This window comes from Varanus komodoensis, unplaced genomic scaffold (assembly GCF_004798865.1).
Source record: "Varanus komodoensis strain SLA01 unplaced genomic scaffold, ASM479886v1 scaffold1, whole genome shotgun sequence".
Taxonomy (NCBI): Eukaryota; Metazoa; Chordata; class Lepidosauria; order Squamata; family Varanidae; genus Varanus; species Varanus komodoensis.
In genome coordinates, this window is record NW_025335268.1 from 68,650,464 (window position 1) to 68,672,440 (window position 21,977).

At 45.5% G+C, this 21,977-nt stretch overlaps 1 protein-coding gene across 6 annotated transcripts in view; it reads left to right on the top strand.

Annotated features, from left to right (window-relative positions):
- USP6NL (USP6 N-terminal like) overlaps positions 1 to 20,802 on the top strand; it is a 147,458-nt gene extending 126,656 nt beyond the window's left edge. For all 6 annotated transcript variants that reach the window (XM_044428008.1, XM_044427983.1, XM_044428018.1 and 3 more), the window contains one exon: positions 15,622 to 20,802. In XM_044428008.1, coding sequence (XP_044283943.1) covers positions 15,622 to 17,114 — 1,493 coding nt within the window. In that variant the 3' untranslated portion in view covers positions 17,115 to 20,802. The remainder of the gene's footprint in view (positions 1 to 15,621) is intronic.
- The last annotated feature ends 1,175 nt before the right edge of the window (positions 20,803 to 21,977 follow it).

Here is a 21,977-nt window from a genome sequence, read left to right on the forward strand (position 1 = left end):
CTCTTCTAATATTCTGAAAGATGATACAGTGTAGGTTTATATGACAGCAGAGTTACTGGCTGCATTTTTATCTCTATCCTAATTAATTCTGGCATTACATTTTTTCCCCACTGTCAGATTAGAGCATAGATCATTGACACTTCCAGTGAAAATGCAGAGTTCTTATTCCTGAGTGGGTACTGTTCATTCACACCAGAATTGTGTTGTTTTGTTCTCTTTAAACCCTGCAAATCATTTTGGCGATGTCAAAAAGCCACCTGGCCTAATTTAGAATCTTGTGGGACCTCATTTTCTGCCTCTTTTCATTTTGAAAGCTTCCATTCTATCCCTTCCTTTAATTTCTTTTAACTAACCGCCATTCTGTGCAGGGACATGGTTTTCTTATCCTCATGACTTGCCTTATTTTCTTTCTGCAGCAGTAGCCTGTGTGTATGAGTAGGTTGTTAAAAGCATTCGAGAGAATGTGTGTTGAACCACAAGGACCACTCATTAAGAGTAATAATGTAATTATTAGGATAGCAAGTTCAGACCTGTAAAAAGTGTGTCTGTGTCTTGTGAGAGCGATGCGAGATTTGCTCCCACCTTCAGTTTCCCCTTCTGCTGCCCTTGCCTTCCCCCACTTACCTCCCCTCCCACATACTCTTTTGCTCATGTTCTTTGTCCCCGCCACCTAAATCCCTTGGAATTTAAGGGCTGCCCAAGCTCAGAGCTAGTATGAGTGGAGTAAAAGGAGTGCAGCTGTGTGCGTTCCCCTCCCGCTGAGCCTGGGGACTGGCTAAAAAATGTGGAGGGCGTTCGTCATGTCTGGGGCCAGCAGGCAATGCTTGGCAGGAGCCGTGCGCAGTGTTCTCTTCCAAGGAAATTCCCCAGAGGTGCCGGGGTTACGATTCCCAGCACTTTTCCACACACCAAAGAGGGCATTTCCCTGAATAGAGGTCCCCATCGCCTCCCCCTGCTTTAGGCCCCAGGAGTGTTGCTGCACAAGCATCTCACTCAGAGAGGGGCTTGTTTTTAAATCCTGAAATAGGGCTGTGGGGGTGGGGGGGTTCTTTCTTCATGTATTGTGAGAACCCTTTCGCCCTCTTCCCAGAAAATGCAGCAGATTTGCCTTCTGTTCCTTTTAGCTTGGAAAATGGATGCCTCATTTGTTTGTCTTCTGAATTTCAGCAGCCCTCAGGTCTTATCCCCCACCCCCACCCCTGCAGCCCCACGGTCAGTCTTGTTTTCCTAATCACTATCTGCAGGCAGTGCTATCTATCGGCACGCTCACTCACACCCTGCGTTGTCACCTGAGTGTGTCTTGCCTGGCTTTGATTCTGTGACTGTGCCGGGCTAAGCACCTTCTTCCCAGGCAAGTACACGGCTAACCTTGTCTCCGGAGACCTCACGAAAGAGCTCAGGCTGCCATTTGGAGGCAGTCAATGGGTGTGCTTGCTTGGAAAAGAATCAGGTTATCATACAGAGAAAGGGGACAAAGAATGGTAGAGGCTGCAGAAGCCGGGGGGTGGGGGGGAGGCGGCCTCTGGCCTGGAAGGTCCCCCCATAACCCCCAGTCTTCTCCTAACTCTTATGGGTAGATTAGGGCTACTTGGGATGAATGGACACTTCTTATATTTCAAATCCCACTATGAACTGAAGGCTGTAACTGTAGCGCTCACTCTTAGGGTGTGCGACCATGATGTGGCTTCAGTAAAGTGTTTGCCCACTTTAGGGTGTTGATAGGATGAAAAAGAGGATTTTGGACTCTTGGTGCTCATTCTCACTATTTCTGGGAAGGGAAAAGAGAACAGGCATCGTTCCATGCCGAGGCACAGGCTTGGGCCACGTGTGTTCTTGGCTTAGCGTTTCTTGCAGTGTGGTTGTGATGATAAAATGAGAGTATGGGGGGGGTCATATATACTTCCCTGACCTCTGTGGAGGAAGGGTACAATAAAAAAAATTCTGATCAAATATATACAAATAAAAACATCAGGAAGAGTAGCTTATATTCTTCTCCTAGGCAGGCTGCAAAGGAAATGCAAAGTCCTGCCGACCAGAATGAGTATGTAACAGGTAAAAGGGGTGAACTATAGGTTGACTCAAAGTTTCTTTCCCCCAGTTAAGTGTGAATCAAAGGACACCTTCCTTGTTTGTGGAAAGCTCTAGTTCAGCCTTCCACAGCCTGCTGTCCTGGAGATGCTTTGGACTGCAGCTCCCAGGCTCAGTCCGCATGGCCAGTAGTCATTAACTCTGAGAGCTGCAGTCCGAAACATCCATTTGAGGAGGGCTGACTGAACTCATCCTTGTGCAGTGCCACCGTTTAGTAGGTGAACTAAAGTGCAGACTGGCTGGTAGCTGTACCAGTCCCATCTCCCTGTTATATGGAAAGGCCGATCAGCCAAAGGATTTAAAGCAATGGGATTAGGGTTTGAAGGTCCAAGGTTCAACAGTGAACTCCAGATTCATCCACATTTCAGAGCATTTCAAAAGGTTTCTTGCACATCTAGCCCCTGCTTACCTATCACTTTGCTGTGGCATTGGTCTGATGAGAGGCATCTTTAAACCTCTCTGTATCTTTTACTTCTACAGCAAAAATAAGATGCTGAAATAAGGAGAGCATTCGAATCAGTGCTAGCAGCATCCACCAGCCACTCTTAGTCCCTTCCCTGTGAACAATGGTAGTCTCTCCTTTTTGGTGGAAATGGCTGAAGAAAGAGACGGGCTTCTTCAAAAGCAAGAATTTCTTTACGTTCCCACACCTGATCTTGTGAACATTCTCTCTAGTGTTGGGTTCTACTTGTATGCCAACAACAGACAGCAACGGGAGGCACACAGAAGGAATGTAGGGCAATGTACATGATCTTTTCTGATACAGACTCATGAATGTTTTATTCTCGGGGCCAAACCTGTGAGGTAGGCTAGGCTGACAAAGATAGTGTGTGTGAGAGAGAAACAGAATGTCCACATGGAGATACTTCATGCAGCCACCTTCATGGCAAAATGGGGATTTGAACCTGAATGTTATGTTGCGTCTATTCAGAGATGCAGTAATTGTGGTAGCCAGGTAGATAAGCTTGTTTTTCTCTGCATTTTTTCATCTGCACTGTTAAACATATATACCAGTGAATGTTAAGTGTCTAATGCAGTCTGGGAAAGCACTTCTAATGAGATGGCCACTAACTATAGACCTGTGGCCAACATCCCGTTTCTGGGCAAGGTGCTGGAGCGAGTGGTGGCGGGACAACTCCAAGCACTCTTGGAGGAAACTGATTATCTGGATCCTTTTCAGTCCGGCTTCAGACCCGGGTACAGTACTGAATCTGCCTTGGTCGCCCTGTACGACGACCTGTGCAGGGAGAAGGACAGGGGGAGTACATCCCTGTTGGTTCTTCTGGACCTCTCGGCGGCTTTCGATACCATCGACCATGGTATCCTTCTGGATAGACTTGCGGGATTGGGGGTTGGAGGCACTGCTTTGCAGTGGTTCCGCTCCTATCTCGACGGTCGATTCCAGAAGGTAGTGCTGGGGGACCATGTCTCTACGTCATGGCAGCTATGCCATGGGGTACCACAGGGCTCCATTCTATCCCCTCTGCTATTTAACGTCTATATGAAACCGCTGGGAGAGGTCATCAGGAGGTGTGGGCTGCGGAATCATCAATACGCTGATGATACCCAGCTTTACCTCTCATTCTCCACTAATCCAGGTGAGGCAGTGGCTGTGCTGAACCGGTGCTTGGCCGAGGTAAGGGAATGGATGAGGGCCAATAAACTGAAACTCAACCCAGACAAGACGGAGGTCCTGTTGGTTGGCGGATCGGGTTTCGGAGAGGGTGGATTTGACCTGGTCCTGAATGGTGCAACACTCCCTCTTAGGGATAAGGTCCGCAGCTTAGGTGTACTCCTCGACCCGGAGCTTTCTTTGGAAGCTCAGGTGACAGCGGTAGCGAGGAACGCCTTCCTTCAGCTTCGGCTGATTAATCAGCTGCGCCCCTACCTGGAATACGACTGCCTGGCGACGGTGACACACGCGCTGGTGACTTCCCGCCTAGACTTCTGTAACGCGCTTTACGTGGGGCTTCCCCTGAAGACAGTCCGAACACTTCAATTGGTGCAAAATAGAGCTGCCAGGTTGCTGACGGGGACGGGGCGTTATGCTCACATGACTCCAGTCCTCCGTCAGCTTCACTGGCTTCCCATTGAAGCCCGGGCCCAATTCAAGGTGTTGATTATGACCTACAAAGCCCTAAACGGCTTGGGTCCTGGCTACCTGAACGAGCGCTTACGTCCGTATATGCCCGACCGCCCTTTGAGATCTGCGGGAGAGTCCCTTCTCCGGGAACCCTCCATGAAAGAAATTAGGAGAGTAAGTACCCGGAGGAGGGCTTTCTCTGCGGTGGCGCCCAACCTATGGAATTCACTCCCCAAAGAGGTCCGCCTGGCACCGTCGTTACTGGTTTTTTGGCGCCAGGTAAAGACCTTTTTATTTAAACATCATTTCAATTGTTAAAACATATGATCTGGCCTGGGCAACTTCTTCTTCCTTCTCTTTCTCCTCCTATATTTTTATTTTATACTGATAATTTTAATTTTGGATTTGTAAATCAATGTATTTTTTGTATTGTTATATTTAATGGTAATTTATTATGTACTATTGTATTTCAATGTATTTTATCATGTTGTAAGCCGCCCCGAGGTTTCGGCAAGGGGCGGCATAGAAATGTTATAATAATAATAATAATAATAATAATAATAATAATAATAATGATGATGTAATCTTCTGAGATCGCAAATCCTTATGTACTCACAAGGGAGTAAGCCACTTTGCACAGAATGAGGATTATTCTGAGTAAATGTGAGTAGAAAGGGAGTACAAGACTACAACTGGTTAACATATTCACTCCTGTTTCGTACTCTCATACAAAGCCACAATGACCTCTTAAATGTTACAGATCAAAATATATTTGAAAAGAGCTTGCAAGCCTAGTTGCTTTATCATATTTGGGTGTCTCCATCTGAACATATACAACAGCTAATTAAGCTTGGTGGAATTCTCCATCTGGCAAGCTTTGTTTAGGGTGCTTAGAGTTTCCAAAGCTATTTGGGTAGGCTTTGGTCTGTTATCAAAAAAGATAACTCTGCACAGCTTTGTGGGGGGGAGTCCATCTGGAAGGGAATTATTAGGGTTCACTTTACCCTGTTTTCTTTGAAACCCCCCTTCAGGTTGAGGTAGACTGGAAGATCAAAAGAAATGATTTGATGCTAGCATGTCAAGGGCTTGTTTTTCGGAAACATGGAGGGGAAAGTCTTTCGTATTCCTCAGGTAAAGCATGTCTGTTCTAGGATTCTGGACAAATACAGACTCCTAGTAACCTATTGTAGCTCAGGAGAACAGACAGGTAGAAAAAGGCTGTTTTGCAAAAGAGATCTGCAAATCCTTGAAGGCCTTTCCTGTCAAGGACAGGATTTTGCTGAGCAGATAGAGAAACGAGGAGGGCACAGCGCCTCACACATTTCCCAATTTCAGTGCAGTGCTTCTGGGACCCCTGAGAGACTTTCCAGTGCTTCTTCACTCCAAGCATTCTTCAATCACATTTAGTTATTTTTCCACAGATTAAGGGCCTAAAATGACTCTCAGACCTTTTTTAAAAAATCCTTTTTTGCAATTTTTTTCCATAGATAGCTTGCTTTCCTGCACTCCATCCAATAAAACCGCTATATTTCTTTGGTACTTCTATGGAGGCAGAGCTTGCTAGATGCATAGAAGAGTACTGCATGGAAATAGGTGCCATCTCCTGCACAATTCCAAGTCACTAATGGCATTGCCGTAAGCGTAGCCTTGGGAACAAATACTCTCTCGTTGCCTGACCATATACCGTGTTTCCCCAAAAATAGGACCTACCCTGAAAATAAGACCTAGTCTTATTTCAGGGTAGGTCCTATAATATAAGCCCTACCCCGAAAGTAAGACCTATTACCAAAAATTATTGGTAATAGGTCTTACCTTTTTTGCTTACTTGCAGAGGGCGCAGCTGGAGGATGCAGAGCGGCTTAAGCCGATACTTCCTCTATAGTCCTGGCTCCTGTGAAGGGCGGAGTGATATCAAATGCTCTCTGCCTGTCACAGGAGCCGGCACTATAGAGGAAGCATCGGCTCATGCTGCTCTGCTTCCTCCGCTGCCTGTGACAGGACCGATAGCAGGTGCTGGAGAAGATTGGTGTATACAGCTTTTGGCCGCAGTTGGAGTGCAGAGCAGAAGCGTGCACATTAAATGTACATTTTGTACATTAAAAAAAATAAGACCTACCCAAAAAGAAGACCTAATGTGTTTTTTTGAGCAAAGAAAAAGAAAGACAGTGTCTTATTTTCAGGGAAACACGGTAGCGGCTCATGCACATTTTGCTGGGCTCTGGAAATGGGCTGTATTTTGGGGGCGCAGCAGCAAGCCTTGCCGGGGCCCCTGTGGTCATGGCTGTCCTTGAGGTCTGTTTGTGGGATAGCCAGGTGGCTGATCTTTGTGGGAAACAGGATGCTAGACTAGGAGAGCTTTGCTCTGATCCAGCTCAACTCTTCTTGTGTTCTCGCTTATTAAAAAGCACTGAGGGCAGCTGACTGCACAAGACTGAAGTGCGACAGTAGTAAAAATATAAAACCGCTGCTATTAAAGGTGCTATCCCGTGATCCTTGGAGAGAATCCCAGGAACCAAAGGATTTTTTTGGATTTGCTCTTCCAAGGCTGTAGGCACTGGTAGAATTTGGGAGTGGGAATCCACCTTCTTGTGCCTTTCCCAGTACTTTGCAGCCATCACGGCAGGAACCATGGGACCTGCTTTATGATGTCACCAAAGTATCATTGAACCACCACACAGAGGGCAAAAAGGGATATGCTGGGGGAAAGCAGAGACCAAGATAGGTGAAATCCCCTGGCCTCTTTGGCCACAGTACCTGCTTGGGGGCACCTCTTTAAAAAAAAAAAAGTTTCAAAGGGAGAACTGGGAGGGGAAATCGCCTCTGTTGTTCCTTCTGCCTACCAGCAGCAGCCCAGCAGGACATTGGTTTATCTGTCTTTTGAGGATATTTAATCAGAAAGCAAAAACCCAGGAACATGACAATCCAACGCTTCTTGGAATAAAAGGCATTAAAAAAAACCCTCACCAGGGAGTGGGCAAGACATGGCCTCCCTTGAAAAAGACTTTGATGTATGCAAGAGGAAAGGAAAATATCCTTCTCATCTTCTAGCTATTTCTAACTAGATTTGGGTTCATTATGTCAAACCTAAACAGAATTTACAGTGTGTTTCACCCTGAACCTTAAGTTTTGCCTTGTATCTCTCTTAGTAGAAAAATTCACCTTTAAACCTTCTGTTCAAATTTAGAATTTTTATCCTTCTCTTTCTTTTTCAGCTTATATTTGCTCTGTAACTAAAGTCATTTCTCTCTTCCCCCCACCCCAACTCATTTTCAAAAAAGAGAGTAAGAGAATTGGTTCAGCTTATATTTTCTCTCAGTCTTTCTGTATTTTCTTCACTTTTGTGTATTTGTTTTTTCTCTTTTAGATGAATACGGCATTTTTCATTTATACGTTTGGAGAACTCACACGTACCTGTTTTTTCTTCCCCTTTGCACTTCACTTCATTAACCAACTAACTCTCAGATATGTTTCTGTGTTGATGTTTTTCTTCCTACTGATTTCTTGAGTGCATCTAAATGTGATGAAATTCGAGGTTGCCATGGAATCTTTGTTTCCCTCTGGCAGTTTGCCTGTCTGATTTGAGCTGTAGCATTTGTGCCATTGAATTTCTCTCCCTGCATCCTTATAAATACAAGCAGTGTTTCTAATTGTGCTTGTGACTCTTCTCGACTATCTCTGTATGTTTGGTAAATTCTAGTGCAACTTGAATCTTTTGTCTGCGTTAGCGGGCTGAAACTTTGCCTGTGGTTTTTATTTCAATAGTTCAGAACAAGTAAATCTGTTAATTTCCTCCTATAATCGTCTGTGTTTTAATCTGTGTAAGAGTTTCCGAAGCAGACTTTTTACCGTTAGCAAACTGAGAAGCAAATGGTTACAGACACCATCCTCACAGTATTATGAAAACTGCAAATCCAGGCTGGGTCTCCCTGTTCCTTTGATCAGGGTGCTGATTCAAAGAAGGGGAAAAGGGAAAGCAGCCTTCTTTCTAGGACTAAATGAGATGTTACTCTGAACACATGGACAAGACTGTAAGCAGCAGCCCCAGGTCTAATCTCCCACCTTCCTATCCAGGGGATCTGGCTCTTTCACCTTGCCATAACGTGCTGCATCTGGGAACTGGGAAAGTAGAGAAGGTGAGCTCTGCTGGAGCCTAGGAAGGAGCAGAACCTCATGCCACCACCAGCTTTGTGTGTGAGCATGACACCCAGTTTTGGCCCCTGGATAGCCTCATGTGCTTTTCATAATACTTTTCCTGTTCAGGATAGGTTTTAGGAATTGTAATAGTGAAAAACTGATTGGCAAAGTTCAACTTCTGTATCATTTTTGACCACTGTCTGCCTTTGAAACAACTAGACTCCTCAGAGCGCACACATTTGTGTGCTGAAAGGGGGCCCGAGCTCCTTACCAGAGTGCGTCCTGGAAGCAGTTCACTCAAGCCATGTGTGGCCTTCCATTCGGAGCTGTTGGCAGTTAGCTACGTCTTGGAACAATTAACCAGTAGAGCTTTGCAGTTGTGATTAATTTCCACTGGGTGGTGACAAAGTTCAAGAATAAATCAGGATTTCTTTTGCAAATCTGAACTTAAATTTTCATCTTTCCAAAGAAGATCGTAACTGCCCTGAATCTTCTTCATAAGATCTTGGGGTGCTGATGTTGTAATATATGTATGTTGCAATATCTTTGTTTTAATGTACACTTAATATTTTTAATAAGAGCTGGCTCTGGGCAAAGGGATCTTAATCCTTTTAAAATTCCATCTTAAGAGTTGCTTGCAGAATAGATATTGATTTCTAACCCACCCCATTAGCCACACAGCCCGCTGGGCAGGTTACAAACGGTAAAATCATATTAAAAATATAAAACCTTAAAAACACATAATCACAGTAAAAATAAAAAGTGCACCCTATCACTTCTTAACAGAACCAATAATTACTTAAAAGTCATACCACCTTAAAATATGCACCATTAGAAACAGATTAATAGATAGCCCCAATTCCAGTCCAGCTGAGTTGAATGCATCAACGCCTGTTAACTTCATGAATGTGCTAAGCATATGCTCAGATCTCTCTTACTGAGATTAGTGGAACTGAAAAATATCAACCCTGGCTGGATCACAGACAGAGGCACATGCCCCATCTTATCCTCAATCAGATGCTTGCTCCCTTGAACCACGATCTTCACTTGGCAGCGTGGCAAGCAGGCACCCCTGCCTCTCCTTCCAGTTTCTAAAATTATGCAGAGGTGAGGCAGTGCCACCCAATTTTCAGTACTGCTCCTGCTGAAAAAGACAGGGAGGGTAGTAAAGAGTCATAGGTGGCCTATAAGTACATGTAAAAAGGAAGGATGGACGGACAGAAGGACGGAGTTCCGCATCAAACCTGTGTGTGAAGATCCCCACAGAGCATGCTTGTAGTTTAGAAGGAAGAGAAAGGGGCATATCCCTTCTCTTGTACCACCCAGGCAAGGGTCTGAACTGAGCCGTTGTCCACTTAAAAAAAAAAAAAACCTTTGGAGGAACTAGCAGAGAAAGCAGATTGACTGTGGAATCAAGTAATCTAGATGCTGGCCATGTTCCCTCAGCCGGAGGCATTTGTTCAGTCTTTAAAATCACCATGAGGGATGTTACCCATGCCTTGCTTTGCTGTGCTGTGCTGTGCTGTGCTAGAGTTTCAGCCTATGATGCGATTTGTCTTGGTTGTGTCTTTCCTCGGGAGCTCATAGTTGGCTTGTTCTGGCTGATTCTGCATGCTTAGCTTAATTTAGGATAGGGAGGTTCAGCTGAATTTGGGGGCGGTTTTATTGTGGTGATAATGAATCTGTTTCTCTGTCTCCCTCTTTCTTTGCCAGCACCCGATATCGTGGGCTTCCTGTTCGGTACTATCCCCCAAGCGTCTCCTGGTATTTTGCTTCTGCCTAATTTACAACTTTCTGGTTCTTTGTGGTTTGAGCAAGAATTGCTGTTATTTATTAACAGGCATGATCAATGGATTTGTAAACTGTTTTATTTTGTGTATCATGAACATGGTGTGCTGACTTCTTAAAAGCAAAGTCTTTGTTCTTTCAGAAATAATACAATATTCCTGGCACTTGCCTACACTTTCAGACACCTGTTAGAGTAATGCCTGCAGATCCATCCATGAGTGCGTGTTTGTTTCCTCCATTTCCCTTGTAGTAAAAGAGCCCATATGCACAGGAGTTCTGAGCATGTATAGGGATGGGTGTGAATACTACCATAATATAAAACTGGAGGTTACAAACCATTTCATCTGATAGCATTTCATGTGGAAGAGGAGCCTCCAGCCTTTTAAGCCCAGCAGAGCCTTATTCCATATTTTTGAAAGAACTTCTCAATTCCCCACCCACCCACCTGCTATATTTACCAAAGTGCCGGATGAAACCGCAACTTTTTTGACAAGCAGGGAGATGGCTCTGCTGTGCTAAGTGAAGTAGCTCGTGGAGAGGGCGAATTGGCAAGGATATTTACAAGAGGAGAAATGTGTCTCTTTGGGGTGCATAGTGGACGGAGAGACTTGCAGTGGTGTGCATTGAGATTGCCAACCAAAATACTTTAACAATTGTGACAGTATTTGCATAAATTTGAGGGAACTTCCCATATTGGGCACACTGCTGTCGTTAAAACCAGAGTGGAATCTGTGTAATAAGTTTCAGTCACTACCGAACGAGTCAAGTCGGGGGGGAGAGGAGACACAAAAGCTGCAGAGCTGAACTGGAAAAATCCATCAAATTTTCACCCCAAAACATAATTCTCATACATCACTGTGTGCAACATATTAAAGCAACACCCAAAAATGACCCAAAAGCCCTTCTTGCTTTGACCAATGATGGAGGCTGGACAGGTTTTAACGTTCATAAATCCTGGGACAATCCCAGGCATTTGGAGTTGGGTTTGTTCTGGCAGGCCGTTTCCATGAATGAAATGGGACTGGAGTAATCTAGAGCGATGCCATTGTTCCCTTAGCTTCCTGATACCTGATTGGCTTTTGTAATTCCTCAATTCCGTGGTGATGCTTTAGAATCCACAATTGTTTTCTGTTTGTGCATCTGGCTTGATTTCCTGTCTCTTGAGTTTGTGAACTGCATATTCTCTCTGGATACAGAATGTCAGTGTTTCAGTGGCTTGGGTTGAAAATATGATGGGCCTAAGCATTTGGACATAGTATGCTCATAGGTTCTCTCTTTTGCTCAATATCCCCATGGATCTGCCAGTTGCAAGAACTCAGAGGCCTGTTTGCTAGGCCGTACAACTGGACAGCTAATACAGAGCTTCTCATTATGCATGCTAAGAGCCTGTCCTTCCACCTCTAGGGATCTCTCAGAGTGGTAAGTCCTAAGAACGGCATGAGTGTCTTTTCCAAGCTTCAGCTCCAGCCTGCAGTTCAAGTCTCAGCTGGATTTTAAAAAAATAGAGAAAAGGGAGACCTTATGAGCACACTGTGCCGCTTTCTTTGTGTTTAAAGCAATCCTGCCATAATTACAGGGTAGCAAATTGGGCACTTGGTATTGCACAAAACACATAATACGAACACCACAGACCTACACCATAATCATAAACATATTTTCATGGAAGGAAGCGCTACTGATTTCAGACGAATTTCATTTCATGCTTTCCCTTTCAGCTCTTGGAGTGCTTTCTGGGCACTGCCCAATGCGCAGTGCCTTGAGAGAGGGTGGTCAATTTTTAACCTAATTCTTAGGTTAACTAAAAATCAATTTTTGGGTCCATCTGATTCATTGTCATGTTATCAGCAGCGGACAACGTGGAGACGCGACTTTCTGCTGCCTAGCAGCTGGTGAAGGAAGGGGCATGAGCCGGTTCCCTCCTGCAAATCCCTCTCTTTTCTCCCACACCCACACTTTTCTCTGAGCTGAATGTTTATACGGTTGGAACTCTGCTGGGGAGGAAGTTTATCAAGGGAAAGGGGCAGTCCAGGAAAAGGAAGCCTGTTTCCTTTCCCACTGTGTTTTCCCTTACGCCATTTTGCAATGGGGGTTTCAATAGACAAAGTGGACTTGCAGATGTGCTAGGGGATTGTGCAGCAGTCTTAAAAGTTCGGGGCATGTGTGATATTGGAAGATCTAAGCAAGCTGTATACTTTGTGTTGTTTCATGCCTGCTTTGTCATCTGACGCTGGAGTCAGGGTTCACCAGCATCATGCCATGGGCACGTGACAAAGATCTGAAGCGTTGGCTCTTTCATCCGTCCTTGCAGCCTTTCGTGTTTGTTGCCTATGCAATCTCTGTCCAATTATTTTCCACATCTAATAGAAACCCACAAGCCCTGCTTGCTTGTGGCTTTGGTCTTGACAGCCAACGGTTATGATCTTGGCATACTTCGGCTGTTAGTATGTCTGTTAATTTTCCATTTGTAACCTCAGGTTCTCAATTGGAGAATAATATGGCAGTTTAAGGTCAGTGTAACATCATCTCCCCCCACCCCCTCCCTGCAAATGCTCAAAATTCAGGTGTTAGCTTACAACATCTAAACAGCTTTGAACCGTGCACACCAGGGCTAATTCACTCTCTCTTGCTCTGACATGTGAGGGAGAGAGATTACAGAAAGTAATCTTCAAAGCAACAAAGAATTCAATAAAAATGTCTGTAGTATTCTCACTTGGGTGTCTTGAAAGCTTAATGGTAATTAAGAGACCTTAAGTGTACTAAATTAAAAAGAATAAAAGCCGCCTTATTAATCAACCTACATACATTCCAAAGTTTTTCTTGAAAAACTGTGCATCGAATAAAGATACAGAAAAGAGGGAGTGCGGAGATTATGTGGCAAACCGTTAAAATCACAGATTGCATTGGTGGTGATAGGTAACAAAGGCAAAAGGGTGAACGCCCGGCCCTGGGACTGTTTTGGTTGGGAGAATGCAAAACATTTCCAAGGCCTAATGCACCCCTGGAGCTTCCTCAAAAGCACGTTTCTGCCGATGCGTTCCTTGCATGCATGTGTATAACACGACGCACAGGCCCAGATAAGGGAAATGTGCAGTGAGACGTGTACAGGAAGGCAGGCAGAAGGGGGAGCCCTTCTGGACAGACCAGTGGGAAATCAGTCCAGCGTTCTGGGTTGAGGTGTGGCCAGCTAGAGGTGGGCCCTAGCTCGGTGGCATGCTGCGTATGCACAGTGTCCCCATTCAGTTCCAGGGAGGGCTGGGCAAGATGCCAGTTTCACAGTCCCTGAGAGCTGCGGCTCGCTCATCTGGGCAGTCCTGCGCTAACTGGAATAGTTACGTGGTTTGGCAGCCGTGTGGGCAGCTTCCTCTGTTCCCCGACTTCGCCAAAAAGCCTGCAGGCAGGTCCTGAAGGTGACAAGTTGCTTCCTGTTCTGGCTCCCCGACCAAGTGGTATTCATTGCCATTGTCCCTCTGAAAGCGAAGGTCCAGTATAGCTGTTATGCTTAATACATATCGACAGCATCCCCTGTGCATTTGTCGGTTTCCCTTTAAAGCCCACCTAGCCAGTGGCCAGGTGGCCATCTGTATGGCTTTGGCTTCCACAAACAGATGGTCCACCCACTGCCTGCACAGTGCTTCTCAGGCAACTCCCAGCCTGTTCCTTTAGTGCAGTTTCTCTCCCTTCTGCAAGCATTTTGCCGCAAAACTAATTGCAGGTTGAAAATCTAGCAGTGGGTAGGGGTGTCTCCCTTGCTTTTTGACCCCTGATTCTTCAAGCCTGAGACGATAACGCTCCATGCTGCAGTGGCTCCAGCATCAGACTGTGGACATCTTGGGATGCAGTTTTAATCCCAGCCCTGCTACGCAACCAACACCCTATATTGCCTCAGCAAAATAACATTGAAAGAAGCCACCATTCAACTCATTTAGGCCACAGCATAACATAACATGGAAACATGCTTTGGGTGTGCGTGTTTACTAGGTCCCTTTGTTCATATAAATTGTTTGTTCCTGCTTTCTCAGTGGTGCAGAGATGCTGCATGCGATCTGTTCTCTTGCTAAAGAGGCATTGCACATAGCAGCACAATTTTTATGGTTTGTTACCAGTATTCCCAGGATGTCTGCCATCTGTAGAATAGAGGGGAGGAAGCCAAATTTTCTCGCAGGCTCCCTGTTGCCATCACCATCAGTAAGTGGACTGGGAAGAGGGGCTTTGATCACATATCCTCAGTGTTTTCTAGGACCCAAGGGATTCTGAGACTAGCCCTTGAACAGTATTAAGGAATGCCACTACCTACAATTCATCACTGAGTGAATTTGCAGTGCTCTGCCAGTGTTGATAGTCACGTGGAGAACATGGCTTGAACTGGAAGCTTGGCGGAATGTTAAGTGGTGCTGGGCTGAGGCTGCTTTTCAACTTCATGACTATCATTTCTTGCTGTAATTAAACCTTTCTGGAGGTCAGGAGTGTGGCATAAGGCAAGTCTTTCTGAGCCAAACAGCACAAGCATGTTCACACACAGGTAAGTTGTGCTAGACATTGCAAAACGGAGGTGGGAGCCAGAGGTGACGTGGCAGCGTGAACTTGGCCACATCTGACTCTAGCTAGGGAATGGCAAAGCCCAGTGAAAGTACGTAGCTCAAGGTCTAAAGAGAGCTTCATCTCCAGGGTATTGCAAAAATTTTAAATAATTTTTAGAGAAAAGACTCACCCCTGTTTCTGTGCATTCGTCACCCTGACTTTGGACCTGTTCAGGCATTCTGTTTTGCAGAGAAGTCTCTACCTGGCGTGGCCTGGCACCCGTGCGCTCAGTCCTCCCTCTCTCTTTGCAAGGCGGAAGTCAGCCACGAACGGAGCCGCTGCCATGTTATTCAGCGGTGCAGTCCTTCTGGCTGCTGGGTTTTGAATAATCCCATGGTCTTTGGAAACAGATTGGGCGGGTGCTCGTTCAGATCGTGGCGGGAACAGATGCCTAAAACCAGGTAGCGGTGTGCAGGACGTGTTTTCCGACACAGCACAACTCACTTGGCTTCTCTTTGGTGGTGAGGGAAAGCAAGAGTCAAGCCCAGGACTTGCTGAACACGGCCAAAGTCCCTTTCCTTTCAAGCCTTATGAATATTTTTCTTTAAAATTTGACTCTGAATTGCAGTTAGTTTTGAGGAAGCAATACATACCTGCACGATTTAAAGTACCTCGCACTTACATTTGAGCACATGATGCAATTTGCATTCCTAAGGCAGTTCTTGCATGCTTGAATGAGTGCTTTTGATATTAATCTTGCTGACCACCTGCAGTTCCTATTGCTGTCAAAGAGCATGTGTGTAGAGCATAAGACTAAATCAGCCAGTCTCTGATCTCTAAGATGGAGTTCAGCTCTGAGCCTTCCAGTGTGGTTGCTTTTTTGGTCATGTCCTTCATAGGTTAAGGTGCATTCTGAGAAAACTGAACAGTGACTCTTTGGTACATGAGGGATCTGTAATGAGACCCACCCCCCTCTCATCTAATGCTAATTTTCTTGTTTGTGCTTTTAGGTAAAGATGATGAAATTCCAACAAAGATGGGAAAATTTCCACCTGAAAGTCAGCCTGCCATGCTTAACCTTACGCAGCTGGTCAATGGACAGAGTGCCACCGGTGGATCAAACACCACCCAGGGTAGCCAGAGGAAAGGACACAGAACATCTGCTGAAAGGGGTGAAGAAAGCACTCCAAGAATACCTGCAGAGAGAGATCAGGAAAGCTCACCAGGCCACCGAAGAAGGAAAAATTCTCTGGAAAAGAGGCCTTCTTTGAGGCAGCAAAAGCCTGTAACGGTAAATGTGCGAAGTGGATTACCGAAGCAAGACTCCGAGAGCCAGCGGAAAAGACCTGAAGTTCACACGGAGGATGACTCCAAGCAAAATCATAATGCAGCTGCTAACCAAAATTCCAATGCCACTTTAACTACAGGGAAGGAATTTGTACCCAGGTGGATTAAACCTTCAGATGCAAAAGTTATTGAAAAGACAACGAAACTTGCCATGGAGATCAAGAGTCGAGCTGCAAACCACGCCAACTCAGAAATGCCGCCTAGTTCTGGTGGTGAGGTACAGTCATTCAACATAAAGCAGCGGATGAGGGGTTTGGATGTTGATGAGGGTAAGCGAGGGTCAAATGCATCGCAGTATGACAATGTTCCGGGTGCTGACCTAGAGAATGAGAACTCTGTGGGTCAGGTGCTGGAGAGAGCAGTCCTGCAGAGTCCAAAAAACACTGCTTTCTTCAGCAATTCGAGGAAGCCAGCAGAGACAAGATACAGTCCTCCAAAAATATCCAACAGTTACGCCGTCAGCTCCCAGTCAAGAATCCCCAGATATTCCACCCAGTCTGATGAGTCAGATGTTGTCCATAATATCAAGCCACCACCCCCATCTTACAGTAATCCACCTGTTTACCATGGAAATTCTCCCAGGCACGTAACCAACATTGTTCATTCCAGTTTCGTAACCACACAGTATAATCACGGAAATCGAACCAACTCTCCTGGGCGACCATCGATCCCTGATCTTGCAGCGGAGACATTTGCTGATAAATCACATAGAAATTATTCGGCCAGCCACCAAAATCTTGTTGTGACACCTTCGAGTCGGATAGAGGTTCTCCCAACTGACGCTTACGTGAGCAGTCCTAGGTCTCCTCTAGGCGTGGGGTTTGTGATTCCTCCAGCAGATTATTTGCCAGACAGCAGAAAGTGGGCAGATTCGACTTACGTATACAGACAGGATGCTTATGGGAAATCCTGGAGTCAAGATGGTGGCCAGGGCCACTTGGGTAACTTGAAGAAATACCCACATTTTCAGTCAGCACCTGTTAAAGACCATAACCTCCCCACGGTCTCTGTGGATAGCCCGATAAGATACAGGACTTCTTCAACCTCAGGAGAACTTGGCCCACCACACTACCAGTATCCAGGTTCACCTGGCCTCACCCACCATTACAGACACCAAACAGGTGGCTTGTCCATGCATGAATCAGTATTGCTGTGAGAATGTCACGTGGTCACCTGAAAGGCCAGGATTGGAGTATGCCAGGTTTGCAAGCCTTTAGTTGGTAGCTATCCACGCTCAGTGTTCTTTGGACGGGGCGATTTAGATAAAGTGTAGACAAAATAACACTATCTCACATCTATGTTAAAGGTTGACAAAAGCTGAAACCGAGCATTGAATATAGCAGAAAAGACTGGATTTTCATAAACATAGCAATAGCTTTATATGTTAAATGTGACTACCATGAGAGTTGTTGGTTGCACTTCAGTAGCTTACCTGGGAACTGACCTTGTTGCTCAAAACATGTAAACCGCCCCCCTCAGTCAGCTGCTCTTGACTTGACACTACAATCCTTTGTGTGCTTAGTTGTGACAAGAGAATTTCAGAGTCCAAAAACGTCAGCGTTCATGTTCTTGGACTGCATCCACAAAGTACTTTTTATTTTATTTTTTATTTTATTTTTGATAACTTATTTTATAAATCATCCATTCATGTAGAATGGGTGTTTCTTGAGATTTGTGTGTACACTGCCTCACTAACCCAAGGATGAGAACGCCGGGTTAGCCGATGGAATCTTTATAGAGGGAAGCCATTGCCCATCACTCCGCCAGAAAAGAGAAGGGTTGGAATCCAAGGCAAAGATACTCTGATATAGCCAATAAACGGTGCTTCTAAAATCAGGACTGTCCGTGAATTGTAGCGTGTGTCTTGGATGTCAATGGTATTTGAGCCCATCATCCACGTTCACATATCCAGAGGCAGTTCTCCACTGTGTGTGATGTCATTCTTAAGTTCCATATGCGTGTTTCAGGACGCTGGGGGGAGGGATGCTATGTGTGTACTTTTAGCACCCATGAGTGCTAATATATCTGCCTGGTTATCAGAGATGCGGAAGGCCCATGTTCGGAGAACATGCGCGGCAGGATGGGTTTGCACTGATCCTCTCCACTCCTGTCTCGTGAGGGCTGGATTTCACATTTGCCTGGGGGCCTTGCCTGTGTCCAGCCCAACGTGCGTTGGTCCAAATAACACAGTCCGTACACGTCAAATGTTGTGGTTTGTGGACTGCATGGTTTCTGTCTCTTTGGGATGGTTGGGTGTCACATATATGTGTCCTGATGTTAATATGAAAGCCAGCGTGTGAGTTGGGGCACGGTATGCCTCAGATGCTCTTGTGCCTCAGATACATTTAGAACATCCACAGAGTGCTGTGCAACTGGTTAATCGAGTTGCTTTGGACCACACTGGATGCTCAGCAAGTCCCTCCTCCTCCTCCTCAAATATACAAAACCACGATACCAACAGCATGCAACAGAAAGATAAAAGAAAATGCTTTTTAAATGTAATTCCGTAGAGATGGCTCACTTCTGCATCCTTTTTAGCACTGACAAAAAGGTTTGATCCCTTGAAAAGCACTGGTTATTTTTGTCCGTGCTTTCATAATGAATCCCAAGAGATGAAGATACTTCTTTGCCCTTTGTTGTGTGCACCATTGGTGTTGCCTTTGTATCTTTACCGAGGCTGCCCTTCCTCAGCGTTGTTTTGAGGACACCATGGATGTGTTCTGTCGGGACAGATGCAACTTGTTCAAGTTGTATTAATTTAACCATGGGACAAGTGGCTGTTTTGGGGGAAACCTACCCAGTGACTTGTGATCCACCAAATCTAGGGCAGCGCATGAGCCAGATATTACGGCTTGCCATAAAGTAACTTCTTTTTCATGTCAAACCCTTCTCTTGATGTCCTAGCAAGCCCTGGATCACAGGAGACCCATCAAGTCCTCGGTGGGTTGAGATTGGCTTGACGACTCACAAGCTGTCCCCACCCGCCCCGTAATTAGCTTTGAGACCCAGTTCTTCTTTGCTCAGCTATGCCTGCTGTGAAGGCATATGTGAGGTTGTTCCAAAAGCTTTGATTCGGGTAGCACCAAATAGGGTGCGGCCAGATCCCAGCACCATTTTGTAGTGGTGTCAAAACTGTGTTAGAACTATTCCTCTTGACTCAATTTGTAATCCTCTGTAATCTGTCTTCTGCCTCCCCCTTTGTGCACTTCATTTTCTGTTCCCATAATTTGTTTGCCCATCTCTTTTTTTCTTGATAGCAATAGACTTTTAGGCCCTTGAGTGGGCTAGTGCTGCTGTGCCGCCGGGCCCTGAAATGAAGACTGGTAGGCTAATGCTGAAGGGCTTCCTCATTGTTAACAGGGAGCCAGCAAATTCATTTTAACAAGAGGCCCTGTAACCACTGCCTCACACCACAGATCTGATTGCAGATCTGCCCTGTCTGTCTGGCTCATCCTTTGAGACTGTTGGTCAGGGACCATGTCCAGTCATGTATCCGAGTTGGCCAAGCAGCCCTATCTGCAGGCAGGAGAATCAGTGGCCCCAAGCTGGTGGCATGCTTATCCCTAGCCCTACATCCACGCAAGTGGGATGGTCCCCAGAAAGACCCAAAGCTGATCCAGCGAACACAGAGCGGTGCCATTTCTGGTCCTTCCAGTCCCTCAGTTGCACAGCCAGGGCACTGGTTGGCCATTTTGTTTTCTGGTGGCCAAGTTCAGCCCAAGCTTTGAGCAGAGCTTCCTGGACTATATTCTGGTGTAGCTTGAACTAAAAATGTTGAACGACTGATTGACTGACTGACTGACTGACTGACTGACTGATCTGTTGGGTCTTTTACTCAAACTCAGAAGCTCCCAGGTTGTGAGTGAGGCTGGCGATTCTTCCCTAGGCTTTGTAATTACCCACGGGTTCTCAGGCTACCCCAGTGATGAAGACATACAAGGACAAAACATGTTTCTCCTCCCTGCTAGATCAAATTTGCACAATTTGTGACCCTTCAGGCTGAAGCAGGAGGCTGATGAAAGCCCCTCTAGGCCAGCACCCTCAGTGGCTGGGGGCCTTGGTTCGTCTTCGTGGGTCATCTGTTGCACACGCCTGCCCTACAAAACGCACTTGTGTAGCAGCCAGCTGTGCGGCAGCAGGTCGACGCTGATTGTTTTATGGTACCGAAGTCTTTTAAAAGGCAAGAAAAACTGAAGCAATGTTTAATGAATGTGAAAGACATTTTTTTTCAGTTTCTATGTAATTGAATATACATAATCTGGTGTATTTTTTTAATTCTTTGGCAAGTGGCATTAAAACCCGCTGCTGAATGCAGTGAAGTAAGAACCAAGCACTCATTGAGGAGAGGGTTATAAGCAATAAAAGCACTAGTGACCTTCCAGCTATTGTTGGGCTCCCAAGTCCCTTCCGCAGCACCCAGAATGCCCAGCAGCTTGGAATGATGGGAGTGGTAAACCAACAACAGCTGGAAGGCGAGTCCTTACCCCTGTTGCAAGCTGACAAAACAGAACGTCTTTTCCCCTTTGTTCTGACTTACCTACTGTTGCATAAACTTGTTTGTAAGAAAGTGGTTATGTAACAATCCCAAGGTTTAAATCATGGCTTTGTGATGCATAATAAATATAATAAAATGTAAGTTGTACAATTTACTGGATGCTAGCAGCAGAAAGCTGCTCTTAAAATATGTATTGAGACTAGTAAATACTGTAGATTTTTAAAATATATATATAAATATATATATACATGCTATTTTTCTTACATCATCTTCAACAGTTTTTAAACTATGTTTTCCTATTTTGTTGTGACCTGTATTTTTAACATGTTAAAAAAAATTCTTAAGCCTACGCTGTCTTGTGTACCTGATTGGCAAAGGAAGCATGAGTGCAAAATTGACCAGAAACCCTTGGGTTTTCCCAGATCAGACAGTGAATTGTCCAGCTAAAAACCTCTGACCCCAGATCAAATCATCTAGGTTATCGGTTCAAAGCAAGAGTTTGAATAATGTGCTTAGCTTTACAGGCTTCACCCAGAACGTTGCGGTGAGCACATAGGGTCCATTGCTTGGAATACACAAATTTCAAAACATGTTGGGTTTGTCTAGGTATCCATCGTGAAGGGGCTATTCTAGACACTTTGCAAGACACAAGTCTTCTGTTTTGTGGTTCACTCTAGAAGGCTGTGGGCTACTTTACAGATGTGTCTTTGCCACTTAAGCACAGCAGCACAAAGCATGGATGCATATATGGTCACAAACACCATGGATACAAAAAGGATGGCCGCCCCGTGGCATAACCTGGTCGAGGAGAAAGGAAAGATCCCACTGCTCCAAATGCCATGGCTCAAAACAGTCACCATTTTTCCAAATGTCCTTTGCCGCCAAGCTTCCTACTTCTGCACCCCACTCAAGTACACCAGGAGCTACACAAGGGGTTGCTCTCTATTGCACACCCCCATTTAGCATGGTCACGGCCCCTTCATCCCTCATCTTCAACTTCCCATCCTTACTTTGTCTTTCCCCAACTGTCCTCCAAGGAACTTAATGCCACAGAAAACTGAAATAGTGCCACAAATAATCCAGGTGTACGCATTTGGGCTGCGATCGAACCAGCATGTAAGATGCCATTTGCAAGTCCTCCTAATAGTATTAAAAGCCATCCAAAGGCCCGGAATAGGATGGCCCTAGCCTTCAGTGGCCCTTTTTGACCCAGGAACAAAGCACTCCTTGGGGCTGGGCAATTTGCATATCTCGATCTAGCTTCAAAAACCCTGCAAGCACCACTGGCAAGAATAGTCTGTCTTTGCCTAGCTGCCCTTTAGCTGGGGAGAAAGTAAAGTCAGAGATCTGTCTGCAGCCCCAGACAGACAGCCCTGGACAGGAAAAAGAGTCCTTTCCCACTGCTCAAATCCAGGGAGGAGAATCTCAAACCTGCACACCAAAACGACCTCAAGCTCCCAGGTAGCCATGAACCTACTCTCCGAATGGTTTGATGATTTCTCGGTTTGTGTGCAGGATTTTTCC